This window comes from Natrix helvetica, assembly GCF_964273705.1.
Source record: "Natrix helvetica genome assembly, chromosome: 1".
Lineage (NCBI taxonomy): Eukaryota > Metazoa > Chordata > Lepidosauria > Squamata > Natricidae > Natrix > Natrix helvetica.
In genome coordinates, this window is record NC_138548.1 from 15,878,334 (window position 1) to 15,892,783 (window position 14,450).

General features: G+C 38.0%; 1 protein-coding gene across 2 annotated transcripts in view; it reads left to right on the plus strand.

The window, feature by feature from the left end:
* The first annotated feature begins 3,184 nt into the window (after window positions 1-3,184).
* Window positions 3,185-14,450, plus strand: part of AP3D1 (adaptor related protein complex 3 subunit delta 1) — a 68,660-nt gene continuing 57,394 nt past the window's right edge. Inside the window, exon 1 of one of the 2 annotated variants that reach the window (XM_081967555.1) lies at window positions 3,185-3,716. In XM_081967555.1, the coding sequence (XP_081823681.1) occupies window positions 3,621-3,716 (96 nt within the window). In that variant the 5' untranslated portion in view covers window positions 3,185-3,620. The remainder of the gene's footprint in view (window positions 3,717-14,450) is intronic. The other variant, XM_081967554.1, reaches the window with a different exon arrangement.

Here is a 14,450-nt window from a genome sequence, read left to right on the forward strand (position 1 = left end):
GGATGCTGACTTCATTTTCCAGCAGGACTTGGCACCTGCCCACACTGCCAAAAGCACCAAAACTTGGTTCAATGACCATGGGATTACTGTGCTTGAATGGCCAGGAAACTCGCCTGACCTGAACCCCATAGAGAATCTATGGGGCATTGCCAAGAGAAAGATGAGAGACATGAGACCGAACAATGCAGAAGAGCTGAAGGCTGCTATTGAAGCATCCTGGTCTTCCATAACACCTCAGCAGTGCCCAGACTGATAGCTTTCATGCCACGCCGCATTGAGGCAGTAATTGCTGCAAAAGGGGCCCAAACCAAGTACATATGCATGCTTATACTTTTCAGAGGTCCGATATTGTTCTATGTACAATCCTTGTTTTATTGATTGCATGTAATATTCTAATTTTCTGAGTTTATGGATTTGGGATTTTCATGAGCTGTAAACTATAATCATCACAATTGTGACAAATCATGGCTTGAACTATCTGGCTTTGCATGTAATGAGTCTATCTCATATATTAATTTCACCTTTTAAGTTGCATTACTGAAATAAATGAACTTTTGCATGATATTCTTAATTTTTTGAGATTCACCTGTAATATATCAATATATCTATGTAAGTTTTAGATGTGCCCACTTCAATGAGTTTATGGTCCAAAATAGATGTTTCATTTTTGCCAGATTTGCACACTATAATAAATGATGGTTTAAATGAATTTATATATGCTAATCCAAAATAAGACATCAAGTCAGTTTGCACATCATGTCTGGTTTGTATAACATGATGAAACATTCACATAATAGGTAAAATTTGATTAGTTTGTGTGCTGCATGTTCATAGCCAGTGCATTTATGATTATTTTTTATTGTGCAGCAATATAAAATGTTCATCATTTTACTTTTATTTAGTGCTATTTATCAAAATAACTTATAGGTTATTTTTCTGTACTAAACTGCACTTGAAGTAGTTTGCAATTAAAGTTCGGGAACGGACTTCCGGTTTGCTCATAGGGCCGTTTATTGCCCTCCGGAGCCTTCAGGAGGCTTTACTGAAGCCTCCAGAGCGCGAAAAACCGGTCCTACGGGCAAACCAGAAATCTATTACCAAACTTCCAGTTTGGCCACAGGGCCATTTTCCGCCCTCCAGAGCATTCAGGCGCCTTCCCTGAAGGCTCTGGAGGGCGAAAAACGGCCCTACGGATAAACCGGAAGTCACTTCTGGTTTGCTCATAGAGCCGTTTTTTGCCCTCCGGAGCCTTCAGGGAAGGCGCCTGAATGCTCTGGAGGGCGGAAAATGGCCCTGTGGCCAAACTGGAAGTTTGGTAATAGATTTCTGGTTTGCCCGTAGGACCGGTTTTTCGCGCTCTGGAGGCTTCAAGAAGCCTCTGGAGGGCGAAAAACATCCTCAAAAGAAGGCCAAAGTCAGCGGACCTGATAGGACAACACTTTGCATGCCCTAACAAATGGCTCCGCGTGACACATGTGCCGTAGGTTTGCCATCATGGCTATCTATTTGTCACACGCAGGGTTCAAGGGAACGTGCTGTGAGTACACCACAAGTTTGCAGAATTTTGTGGCCAGTTATATGGTACTAAATTACAACCCCCACCAAATATTGGCTAACTAGTTTTGGTAAAACGTAGACTCTGACAATATGGCAACATTTCTGCACTGATTAGCCAGTTTTATAAACCCACCGAAACAGGGAAAGGCAGAGTTTGGCTTCATACAATACTATGCTATGTTAGAATATGGCTGGCAATGTTGTGACTGTGCAAATAAATTCCAGCTTGAGGTACATAGTTTCACTTTCCCTAATACAAGCTTTATAGTTCCGAAAGCTCATATTACTATTTAACTTCTTATATGTCAAGGTGCGGTCCTGGAGAAGGCTCCTGCATATTCCTTGGACAGCAAAGATGACTAACAAGCAATATTGGAGCACATAACAGACATATCACTAGAAGGCAAAATCATGAAACTGCATCTCACTTACTTTGGTCATGTCATGCGGAAGAATTCATTAAAGAAAGCAGCTATGTTTGGAAAAGTAGGTGATAAAAGAAAACCAGGATATCAAAGAACACAGTTGCTAAACACCATCAGAGCCTACATCAGCCAGAGAATGAAAACATTCAAGAGGGAAGAAGAGGAAAGACCTAGCCCACAGAAACACCAAAAGTCATACATGACTGAATGGATAATATTAAGAACTGAAGTGATAAAAGTCTATCCTCGCTGATAACTATCTTCAGCAGATACTTACTTTTCCTGAAGTATACCAACTAATAATATTTTACTTTAAGAATTGGTATTAGGCTTTTTCCCTCCATTTGCAGTGTTAGTAAATTGAAGAGTGAGTCATTTTAAGTAAGTGAAACTCTTTAAGATGTTTGAATGAAAAGCAGGATAAAATATATTAAAATGTAACTACGATAATTTATATTTCACATTTTCTCTAGGTAAAACAAATCAAATATCTGAATTCAGAAATTAAAAAATCATAAAATGCATAATAAAAACAAAGCAATACTCTAAAAAGAAAGGAAAACAGATTAAACAAAATAGTAATAGCAGTCAGCCCAAGAACACAAAGTACCCAACCTTGATAAAGCTAAGTGATATGATGTACGGTGCCAGCATATGAAGCCAATTTATAATTCAGTATCATAAACCCAGAATAGTGGGTTAATTGAATGCCAAAGTTAATACAAACATGCTTCCAATTTTAATCTTGTTTTCTAGATTAATGGTAGCAAAATATTCCTAAATCACTGTCGAGAATAAAAACAAATACGGATTTGAGCTTTAACCGTTAATTAGATTTTTTATTCCTATCCTAGAAATCCAGAAAGGTAAGCTGACTAAACTATGGTTGTCACTGAACCATGAAACTAATCAGGAATTGATTTCATAAACATGTTAGACTGAGTGGTTTGTAGTTCAGTACGAAGCAGAAGACAGCCACCATCATGCAGCTATAGCGGGATATCCCTGTCAGTCTCTTGTAGTAATGTCGAATAAGCTAAAAAAAATGTTTAAGAGGTTTTTGGCGTGCTTCTGTAGTCACGGCTTTCGCACTTAGGCGTGGGAGAATCAGAAGCCAGCTCAGTTGACGCGTGGACTCAAACGGCCCAATGAGCAAAGCTAGTGATACAGAGACGGAGGGAGCAAAGGAGAGAGCGGCAGACGGATGTGACGTTGGTTCACTAACATCATTAACGTACTCTATGAACCAACCATAGATTTCACACAGTCCCTGTATAATGCTATAAACTTGAACGCCGCGTCTTCACAAGGCGGTCGTGATGCTGGGACGGGAGGCTGGCCTGGAGGATAGGAGGTGTGGCCTGCGTTCACTCAGCTGACTGTCCGCCATTTTGTCCGCCGCTCCGGCTTTTACCTCAGAAAAAGCGCCGGTGGGGCGGGAGGCGAAGAAAAGGAGAAGGGGAGCAGGCGAGCAAAGCGGTGATGCTCTTTCCAGCCCGCGGGATGTGACCCGCCGCCGACCTGCCTTTCTCTGCCTGATTCCTGACTCCTGTGGCGTGTCTTCCTTTCTAAGCGGAACGCTGCCTTCTTTTTCATTTAGTTTGGCTTCTCCCGCTCCGTCGGCTCTCCCTCTCCACGATGGCGTTGAAGATGGTGAAGGGGAGCATCGACCGCATGTTTGACAAGAACCTACAGGACCTGGTGCGGGGCATCCGCAACCATAAGGAGGATGAGGTGAGCAGGAGGAGGCTGGCAGCCTAACCAGGGGTGGGGGGCTCAGACGTGAAGGGTGGGATAGGCCATCCTGTAAGCGATAACGCATCCCTCTTCAGCATCTGTCAGATTTTAAATCACAAATTCCCCCAACCCGATAATCCAGATGGGTTAGATTGCCAGTTCCCTCAGCCTCAGCCAGTAGCTGCATGCCAGCTGGATGTCATGCGAATTGAAGCCCGGGGCTTCTGCAAGGAGCCAAATTAAGGACAAGGCTGGTTTAAGAATTGGGTGCACTTGTTGCTGTTCCTCCTATCCCGTGTGTACGCCGCCTTCTCCTTTCCCTTCTTTCTGTCTGTGTGTATGGTTTTTTTGCATATGGAATTTGTACCCTTTGTTTCCCTCCGGGAACACCAAATGTGGGGAGTGGCTCAATCAAAGAACTTGCTCTCTCAGATCTATTTTGTCCCTCAGGATAAGAAGAAATGATTTCTTCTTCTTTTTTAGACATCTTAGGTTTTTCTGACCTTCCATCTTTGTTTCTAATCTTAGTAGCTCTGTTAAGGAAGCAAAGAGAAGAGTTGCACAAGATTTCTTTATTAGTATAATAGTGAAAGAAGGTCTGTCTTTGGACCCTATGCTTGAATTTTATTATTCCTCTCCCTTTGATTCTGATAAATGTATCTTTTACATTAAAACCCTGGAACAGGAACTGTGCTGTATTATATCACTGATTTTTGCAGTCCTTTTTAGGAGCCTTTCTGGTAAAAGAAAAGTAAAATATGTTCTTTGACAAATAGTGGTCTTACAATTTCAACGTATTGACATTATTCAGCTTCCCAAACTAGTTGGTAATATTGTCATCATATGAACATTTCATTAAAAACCTTTCATTTGGGCCAATCACAGTCTCTGGGCCCAGCCTACTCGAGTGTGGTTGTTGTGAGGATAAAATTGGAAGACGGTCCTGCATTTCTGAAAGGGGATGGGGGATAAATTTCATAAATAAAAATGTAATTTTTAAAAGGCTATCTACAGTAACTAGAAAGATAAATTTGGACAGGTTTTCTGTGTTGCATTTCAGTTACTTTGTCATTATGCTGTGGTAATTTTTTATGAAAATCATTGTGTAATTAATAATAACTTAATTATATATGTGGATCTAGTCAAGTACTCACTAGACTAATATGTTTTGTGGTCTTACAGTTGATTAAACCCCTGCCTTCAGTAACAAAAGTCAGGAAAACACATTGACCAAACAAGAAATCTGAAGACCTTTATCACTGATATATAATTTGTTTACTTCACATTTACTCAGTAAAGTAGACCAGTGTTGCAAACTCTTCTCTCACAAAGAACTGAAAGTCGCATACATAGCACTTCTGCAATTTTCCTAACAGTTCCTCTGTGGGATAAGGGTGGACTTGGATCTCCCTAGTTCAAAATACTTTACTAAATCATTCAAACATTCAAGAATAAACATCTTTATTCTGCTTGTATTTGAATATGCCACTGTATTAATTATCTTGTCTTTCAACAGTCCTGTGACAGGCCACTATATCCTCATCTTACGTAAGATGATGGGTTGAATTCTTGCAAATGAATTCCCTAGTCCCCCAAAAATGTTGCCAGTATCTAGTAGTCATAACACATGACTACTAGTGCAACTTTTTTGCTTATATGCTTTTAAAGAGAAGTAACATTGTAAATACATGTCTGGTAAGACTAAATAAGTATGGTTATATTGGCTGTGTTTGCATGCCACAGCTACTAAGAACTAGCCAGCCACATTTTAGCCTGTTGTGTTGAATAAACCTATCCTCTGTGGCTAATTTATGGTTCAGCGTATTGAATGAACCCAGAAAATTACCTAAACCGTGGTTTAGTTCATTATAAACATGCTCTGGAAACACAGCCATTGAAGGTGTGTGGAAACAGGGTTTGAGGCTCAGAGAAGTAGCTTTTCTAAGGCAGCCTGATAAGTCTACAAAGCTGGTTCATTGTTGAATTTCCTATATTGAGAACAGTCAAGAAGGGAGATATCTTACCTTCATGCTTAATTTTTTTGGCAGGGAGGCTGCTTGGAAATATGAATCCAGTTTATCACTGTAGCTAACTAATCTCTGGCAACAATCTTCTGTATTCCCTTAGCCACAATTACACAACCACCATATCAAGATAATACTGGAATAGCTTTTTTTACTTATTCCTCAAGATAAAGACTGAAATCATTTGCTGAATGTGCTAAAAGAAGAGTCTAGCCAAAGGTTGCTATATGGCCTGAAAACTGACCTTCGTAGCCCTGATATGCTGCTTTAAAATTATTAAAATTTCACAGCATGATTTTTTACCTTCACAATATGGCTTTCTACTCTTTCCTGATAGAAAATATAGGAACATAAGTAGGCGTATAGTGGGCCAATTTTTTTTTAAAAAAAATCTAACATGGGAGGCAGTGGAGAATGACTCCACTGTTACATGCTCTCTTTAGTTCATCATCCCACTCCATTGTGGTTTTAATCCTTCCCAAAATTGTTAATTGCTGCCCTGGCCACCAAATGGCCACCCAATCTATTTTATGTCTCAGGTACTAAATTTAAAATGGTTAAGCAAGCCATGGTTTACTATGGAACAGGTTACTATCTCAGGACTCAGATACAATTAAGGAAAATGTAGTTCATGCAATTACAACGTCTTTGTTTTGCAATTATCCAGTATTTATATTAGATTTGTTTCTTCCTTTTCTTTAGAATCATATTATATAGCAATACAATACACTGCAATAGCAGAGTTGGAAGGGACCTTGGAGGTCTTCTAGTCCAACCCCCTGCCTAGGCAGGAAACCCTATACTGTTTAAGACAAATGGCTATCCAACATCTTCTTAAAGACTTCCAGTGTTGGAGCATTCACAACTTCTGGAGGCAAGCTGTTCCAATGATTAATTGTTCTAACTGTCAGGAAATTTCCCCTCAAATAGCATTCCTATCTATTTCCTACCTCTATCAAAAAAGTTTATTCATATCCATTTTACAAATTGTATATGGGCATTTACAAGAAGAAGCTTTAACAAAGCTATTTCAAGTGGGTTTTTTTTTTGCAAAGCTTGCATCCTTGAAATGTTTCCTATGTATCTATTGCACAAAATAAATTTAAGGAATGTAGCACTTACTACATTGTATTGGTTTCTCAGCTGCCCTTGGATGAGTGAGAAACTATTTGTACTTTGTTTTGTAATGACTCCTAATATATTCAGATAAGCCTACCCCCTAAAAAGAGGAAATGCCTGAGTCTTATATCCTTTACAACATGAACATTTAGTCTTTTGATGCAATTATAAATAATAATTTATCATGATTAGCCAAGTTTTCCTGTGTTCATCTATCCCTCTCTCATTTACCACAAGCATGTGAAAACATTACATTTAAATTTATGTATGAAATCCAAACTATAGTGGTTATGGTTGTAAGTTGTCATTAAGCAGGTCACCATGTGATTGCACCCAATTTTTTCAGTAATGCCCTTTTTTTCAGTAATTGTAAATCAACCCATTTTAGCCAATGGGTGTTTTTTTGTCGGAAATGAGAAGTAAATGCAAAAAATTGCAGTCATATGACCATTTGCTAAATGCCCAAAATCTGATCACGTGACCACAGGCAGCATCGCTGTAGGAATTTTGAAACTTCATCATACGTAACTTTGGGGAGGCCTGTCATAACTTTGGTTGTTAAGTGACCAGTCATAAGTCAAGGATTAGTGTGATTATTCTTAACCTTGTTTAGTTTATTTTAGCCTTCCACATTAGTATTTGAAGTTTTTGATTATGCGCAATTGTCACTGTCAACTGCTAGCAACCACATAGATTTTCTCCATTATGAGGTGGCTTTCAGATCTTCTAACTGTAATATTTAAATATAAGGGGTTTTTTTTGGGGGGGGGGGGTGTTCAGACAAAATTACACAGTAGCAGTTTTAAAAATAAAAGTCTTGTGAAGAATTAATCTTACCATATCAAATTCAGGCTACTTTTTTTTAAATTCAGTAAGAAAATCATAGGAAATTACTAGAGGTAGTCCTTGACTTTAGACAGTTCAAAGTTACAACAACACTGAAAAAAGTGACTTATGACCCTTTTTCACACTTACAACTGTTGCAGCATCCCTACTGTCACTTGAATAAAATTTGGATGCTTGACAACTGATTCACATGATGGATAATTGCAGTGTCCCAGGGTCATGTAATCACTTTTTATGTCCTGATAAGCAGTTAGTGAAAAAGACAGATTTACTTAACAACTGTGACTAACTTAACAACTGCAGTGACTCACTTAATAACTGTGGCAAAAAAGTCATAAAATGAGGCAAAATTCACTTAACAAATGTTCCGTTTAGCAACAGAAATTTTTGGGTTCACTTATGTCATAAGTTGAGGACTATCTCTGTAAAGAAAGCTAAGGTATTGATTATATGAGAGAGGGCTTGGCTTTTGATGGCTGTCTCTCTTAGGATTTGTGGGTAAGTTGTTTACCCATAGTAAAACTATTGTTATCACCCATACCCACACATTCACAGTATGAATGTTTTTGTATTGGGGAGGTCTTGGTTTGAAGCACTGAAAATGGTTTTTATGCTGGTTGTATGATTCTTTTGTGTTTTATTGTGTCCTTCTGAGCCGTCCAGCTTTGTTGTAGATTTTTATTTATTTATATTTTATTTTATTATTATATTTATTTGCCTCTTTCTCCGTCTCTCCATGAGGCTATGGGCAGCTTACAACAGCAAACATCAAATTATAAAAATGTAACTATAACAATTGAAAAACAATTGAATAATAAAAATTAATGATGGAAGTACAACAATTTGAATTAAAACTAGGATCCCCAACCCCTGGGATAAGGACCAGTACCAATCCATGGCCTGTTAGAAACCAGGCCCCACAGCTGGAGGTAAGCGGCAGGAGAGTGAGTGAAACCAAAACCATCCTCCCCTCCCCCCAAAGTCTGAAAAATGGTCTTCCACGGAATCAGTCCCTGGTGCCAAAAAGGTTGGGGGCCATTGAATTAAAAGATGAGTCTGGAGGGAGAAGGATATGCAAGGTGGAGATGGGGTCAGTGGTTAGGCCAATAGCCACCCTCAGTATGCTACTCCCCCATTGGGTCCCCAGGCCAATTGGCAGAACCAAGTCTTCAGGCTCTTACGGGAAAGACAGAAGGTTGGGGGCAAACCACAGTTGTGGGGGCAGGATGTTTTAGAATATTTAGAGTATTGCATAAGTGGGCCAGTCTTTTTCAATAAATAAATACTTATCTCTAAGCATGGATTGCACCTTGTGCAAACTAGATTACAGTTAAGATTTATATTTGTGGGTTGCTGTGTGTTTAAACATGACAGTCAATTTAAAAAATGGAAATGGAAGCTTCTGGTTTCTTCACACACCCTATAGTAGAGGGAATAATGCATTATGGGTTCTGAGCATAGTCATGCAGTTTATAGCTAATGTAGAGAGCACATAGATTTGTAAATAATTATGCACTCAGTTAACTATAGTGAGTAAGAATAAAAAGCTCATTTTTGTTCCTTTAATTTCTTGTGAGATTCTGTGCAAATTAAACATATCAATTGGATATGTTGAGATCAGTTAAATTGTTAACAATTATATAAGTAATTCAGAAATAAAAGAAAATGCATTCAGGTCATTAATGTGCAATAGTATTTATGTCTTTGCCCAACTGGTATTTAAACTGTGGATTACAACCTCTGGCATTATCATAAAACAGATTAATAGAGCTGGAAGGGACCTTGTAGGTCTTCTAGTCCAACCCCCCCAGCCCTGACCAAGCAGGACGTATAACTAGTAGGCTTTACATTAGATTCAATGAAATTATTTCTGAGTAGATGTGTTTGAGCGAGTATGTTTTTCTATTTAAGACTTTTTTAGTTTATTGTAAAGTTTTATTTATTTTTTATTTTTTTAATTTATATGCCACCCATCTCACTGTTACAGTGACTCTTTTTATAAAGTTCAGTTTAGCAGGCTCCTTTGACCATGTTGGATATTTACTGATAGGGATTTGTAGTTGTGTAAGATTTGCAGAAACTTTTAGCACCGAAATCTGTTTTCTATGGCATTGTCATGTGGCTCCATGTTTACCACATGGGGCATTTTCAAAAATGTGATACTGCAGACTTATGTGCTTCATTTGGGATTAGAGTGAAATGGTAGACATATGTACAAGATTCAATGATTGATTTGGAATTGCCATGGGAAAGTTGGGAGAGAAAGTGATGTAATTGTGCACAGAGAGCTTTTAACGACTGTAAGTGTGTTTCATGGTGCGACATCCGCCATCTATTTCGTGCTATGTGCTTTTATATAATATAGCTTGATTCTTTGAAGGAGACAGTTGTTACTAGGTCATCCCCATATTGAAACTGTTAGAAAGAGCTTATTAACAGCTTCTGTATCCAAATGAAGTTATGTAGAACAGAAAGTTACTCATTTTCTGATCCCACAAATATGCCATGGAGCAAAAAGGAGGATGAGGTTTAATACATAGCCTTAGGACTTTGAATGTTAAATAAATTAAAATGAAATAAATTAATAAATTAAAAGCTCTTTTATGTCAAAGTTGCTTATGAATGAAAGTTTACCTTTCACATTTCCCCTGGATGTTTATGCTGAAAGTCTTATGAAACTTTGATTGACAACTATTGATTGACAGCAGTTCAATTCACTCCTGGAAGTATAAATAAGAATTTATCAATTCCAAAAGTGAGAATTTTATGAAGAATTCAGCACACTGAAAAATCTTTCATTTTTAATGTCCTAAATCTTATGACACCGAAGACTTCATACTTTAGACCAGGGGTGTCAAACTTGATTTCATTGCGGGCCGCATCAGGGGTGTGTTTGACCTGGGTGGGGGGTGAGCGTGGCCAGGAGGGGCATGGCCAGCTCAATGTCACTCATGGAAGGGGTGCCAGTGCTCTGACAGAGAAAACGGGTTCCCGGTCTCTTTTTGTATGCAACAGTCTCCTGCAACCGGCCCTCCTGAGCTCAGTTTTTGCTGGAAGAGGCGCTGTGGGCCGTCCTCCGCTGTTTCCAGATTTAAGCACCCTGCGGGCCGGATTTAGCCTGGGGGCCTTAAGTCTGACACCCCTGCTTTAGACTGAATGACTCAAAAAAATATTAAAATGTGAGCCCTTTGAGAAAGGCCAAGTCAGGGTTAAGCCTAGAACTCTATTTATATATGCCATTTTAACTGAATCTTAAAAGTCTGACTGAGTTTTCTCTTCCCTGACTTCCTTTTGTACTACTAAATTAGGAAGGAGACAGTTTGAACTCATTAATTTTTTTCTGTTTCCCAGGCTTAAGGCATATTTTTCTAATTGTGGTCTCCTCACTCAGCATGAAGACTCTGCACTAGGTAGTATCTTCATGCTGATTGCATTCTCATGTGGCTCTTAGGCTCCAGAAATATTACTGCCATTGGATGGCATTGTGCTTGCATATGATGTGACCATTTTGTCAGAATGGCGTCACGTAAAGAATTAAGAACTGAACATGCTTTAAAATTTACTCAGGAAAAGTGCTTTGGACCTCATATACAGGTGAAACTCGAAAAATTAGAATATTGTGCCTGTTGCTCCTTGGTCCAAAGTCCTCTTTTCTGATGAGAGCAACTTTTGCCAAAAGCACCAAAAACTGGTTCAATGACCGTGGGATTACTGTGCTTGATTGGCCTCTCCATTCTTCCTCCATGCTCTGGGTCCTTGGTTTCCAAATGAGATGCAAAAGTTGCTCTTATCAGAAAAGAGGACTTTGGACCACTGAGCAACAGGACTTTGGACCACTGTGCTTCATTAAGACCAGGGTTAACGCAGCCGTCTACCAGGAGATTTTGGACCACTTCATGCTTCCTTCTGCAGATGAGATTTATGGGGATGCTGACTTCATTTTCCAGCTTCCTACATTGCCAAAAGCACCAAAACATGGTTCAATGGCTGTTGGATTACTGTGCTTGATTGGCCAGCAAACTCACCTGACCTAAACCCCATAGAGAATCTATGGGGTATTGCCAAGAGAAAGATGAGAGACATGAGACCGAACAATGCAGAAGAGCTGAAGGCTGCTATTGAAGCATCCTGGTCTTCCATAACACCTCAGCAGTGCCACAGGTTGATAGCTTCCATGCCACGCCGCATTGAGGCAGTAATTGCTGCAAAAGGGGCCCAAACCAAGCACTGAGTACATATGCATGCTTATACTTTTCAGAGGTGCAATATTGTTCTATGTAGAATCCTTGTTTTATTGATTGCATGTAATATTCTAACTTTCTGAGATGGTGGATTTGGGGTTTTCATGAGCTGTAAGCCATAATCATCACAATTATGACAAATCACGGTTTGAACTATCTTGCTTTGCATGTAATGTGTCTTATATCGTATATTAGTTTCACCTTTTAAGTTGCATTACTGAAATAAATGAACTTTTGCACGATATTCTAATTTTTCAAGTTTCACCTGTAAGTGCAAGAGCCTCCTGTTATTCATTAAAATAACTTGACTTTTTAAACAATGACTTCCCTAGAAGCCTGGGGGTGGAGGTGAGGGATTAACCTTTTGAGCATGCAGCCAGTGCTTCATGAAATATGTTACAGTTACAAAAACCATTCTTCAAAACAAGATCCATTCTTCAAAAATATCAAGCCAAAAGGCATGCATGAGAAATCTGAATTTTGATTCTTTTGTTTCTTGATGTTCCAAGAAAGTTGACTTCTCACCATATCACATCTAGCGGTTACATTTTAATAAGTCTAATTCTCCAAGGACTTCTGTTGTCTAATTTTTCTAATTATCATATAGGTGATGAGCATAGCACATTTCCTTGCTCTGTGTTTTGCAAAAAGAAATGCAGATTGGAATTTTATACCATCCTAATTGTCCTAGAAAAAATATTTGGTATGGGAAAGATTGATGAAAATCTACAGTGGAAGTGGGAGAGTAAAATTGTGCTTTCTTCTCCAAGCCTAAGAATTAGAGATGAGTGAAACTTTTATATTTATCGTCCCATTTTTAATGGATTCTTCTAGCAATCATCTTTGGCCTCTGAGAACAATTACTGGAATTACAGTGAAAAAAGTATCTGTATCTTAGCTCATACTGTCTTTATCAGGATGGTGAATAATTTATTAAGCTAGCAGAAATTGGCTATTCAGATGGCTTCTCCTATTTACTCTTTCTTCCCTGCCACTTTCTTTCTTTTAAACAATTTTTTTGAACAAACACAGACGGACAGAACAAAAAACATAAAAGCATCTTTCATTATAAATTATAGAAAGTGTGTCAGTTGGTTACAAAATTTCTGTGCATCCTTTCCATAGTCATCACTTGCAATACATATCACATCACACATTTTTAAATCAAATATATTTATATATATATTACTATTGTTCTACCTCAACCTTCATTTGACTATCGTTGCTTTTACATCCTTTTATATGAAATATTTTAAATCTAAAGTAAAATTATATAATGGCATTCCATTAGATCTTCCTAAAAACATCCAATAACTTTACATCTTTATAACATGTTCTAAATAAAAATTAATTATATTTAATAACAAAGCTTTTAAACCTCCTCTCATAGTCTCCATTTGTAATTTATATAAAATTTCATATTGTCAAGCTAATATATATCTGTGTGTGTGTGTGTGTTGTATTTGTGCTGATAAATAAATAAAGGGAGACTAGTATAGATCTATTTCAAGCTATTTAGCTCTCATCAGCTAGCCATACCCTTACTGGGATTCAGACCTGGGCTATATTACATATTAGGCAGATATCTTAGCCACTAAGCCACAGGCTCTCCTCCTTATCAGCTGAGCCAGGGAAATAGGTATGTATTTGTGTTATTTGGGCATACCAGGGGTTGTAACACACATACATACATACATACATACATACATACATAATCATTATTAATCATTTATTTGGCTATAACTATTATCTCTTCATTTTATACATAATACTCTAAATTTAACAATTTTTAGAATACACTTTCATTACATCAACCTGTATCTTTCCAGTAATAGTGCAGTCTTATGTCTTTTGCCATTTGTAGCATTAGTATTCTGATTACTTTCTTAGTGAGTCTTGTATGGACTTCTCTTTGCAAGTTGTTGTTCATTTCGTATCTCATGAAAACTCAAAACCCTCCATCTGCTCCTTCCATCAGCTTGTCTTTGGTTATCACTGGTGCTTCTGTCAAGATTTCTCTCCTTACCTCCATCAATTTTCTCTCTTTTCTTCTTCTATGCTTTGAAATCTGGGATAGAGTTCCAGTTCATCTATCTCCCCTTTCCATATTCCACTCTTGCCATTTCCAACCATGCTCAATTTGTTGTCAGTATCCACAATTTTCTTATCTCTTTGCTCATTTTTTTCTTCAATTTTTAGGACTCCATCCTCCACTTTCTTCATTTGATAAACATCCTCAATTTTTCCATCAAATTTCTTTTTTGTGTTCTATATTCTCCAATCTCTTCTCAATTTTCTCTGTTACTACTAATAATTTTTGAATTTCAAACATGATCATTTGCAATGTTAAAGTTTCTTTTTCCTGATGCGCCATTCTTCCAATTTGTAAACACTGCCACTATAGCATTCAAGGCTTTTTATTAAATTTCAAGCAAGTTCATTATAATCTTTCAAGTCAAGGTTTTGTCTTCCCTCCAATCCAGCTGGTGATAGAACTCCCG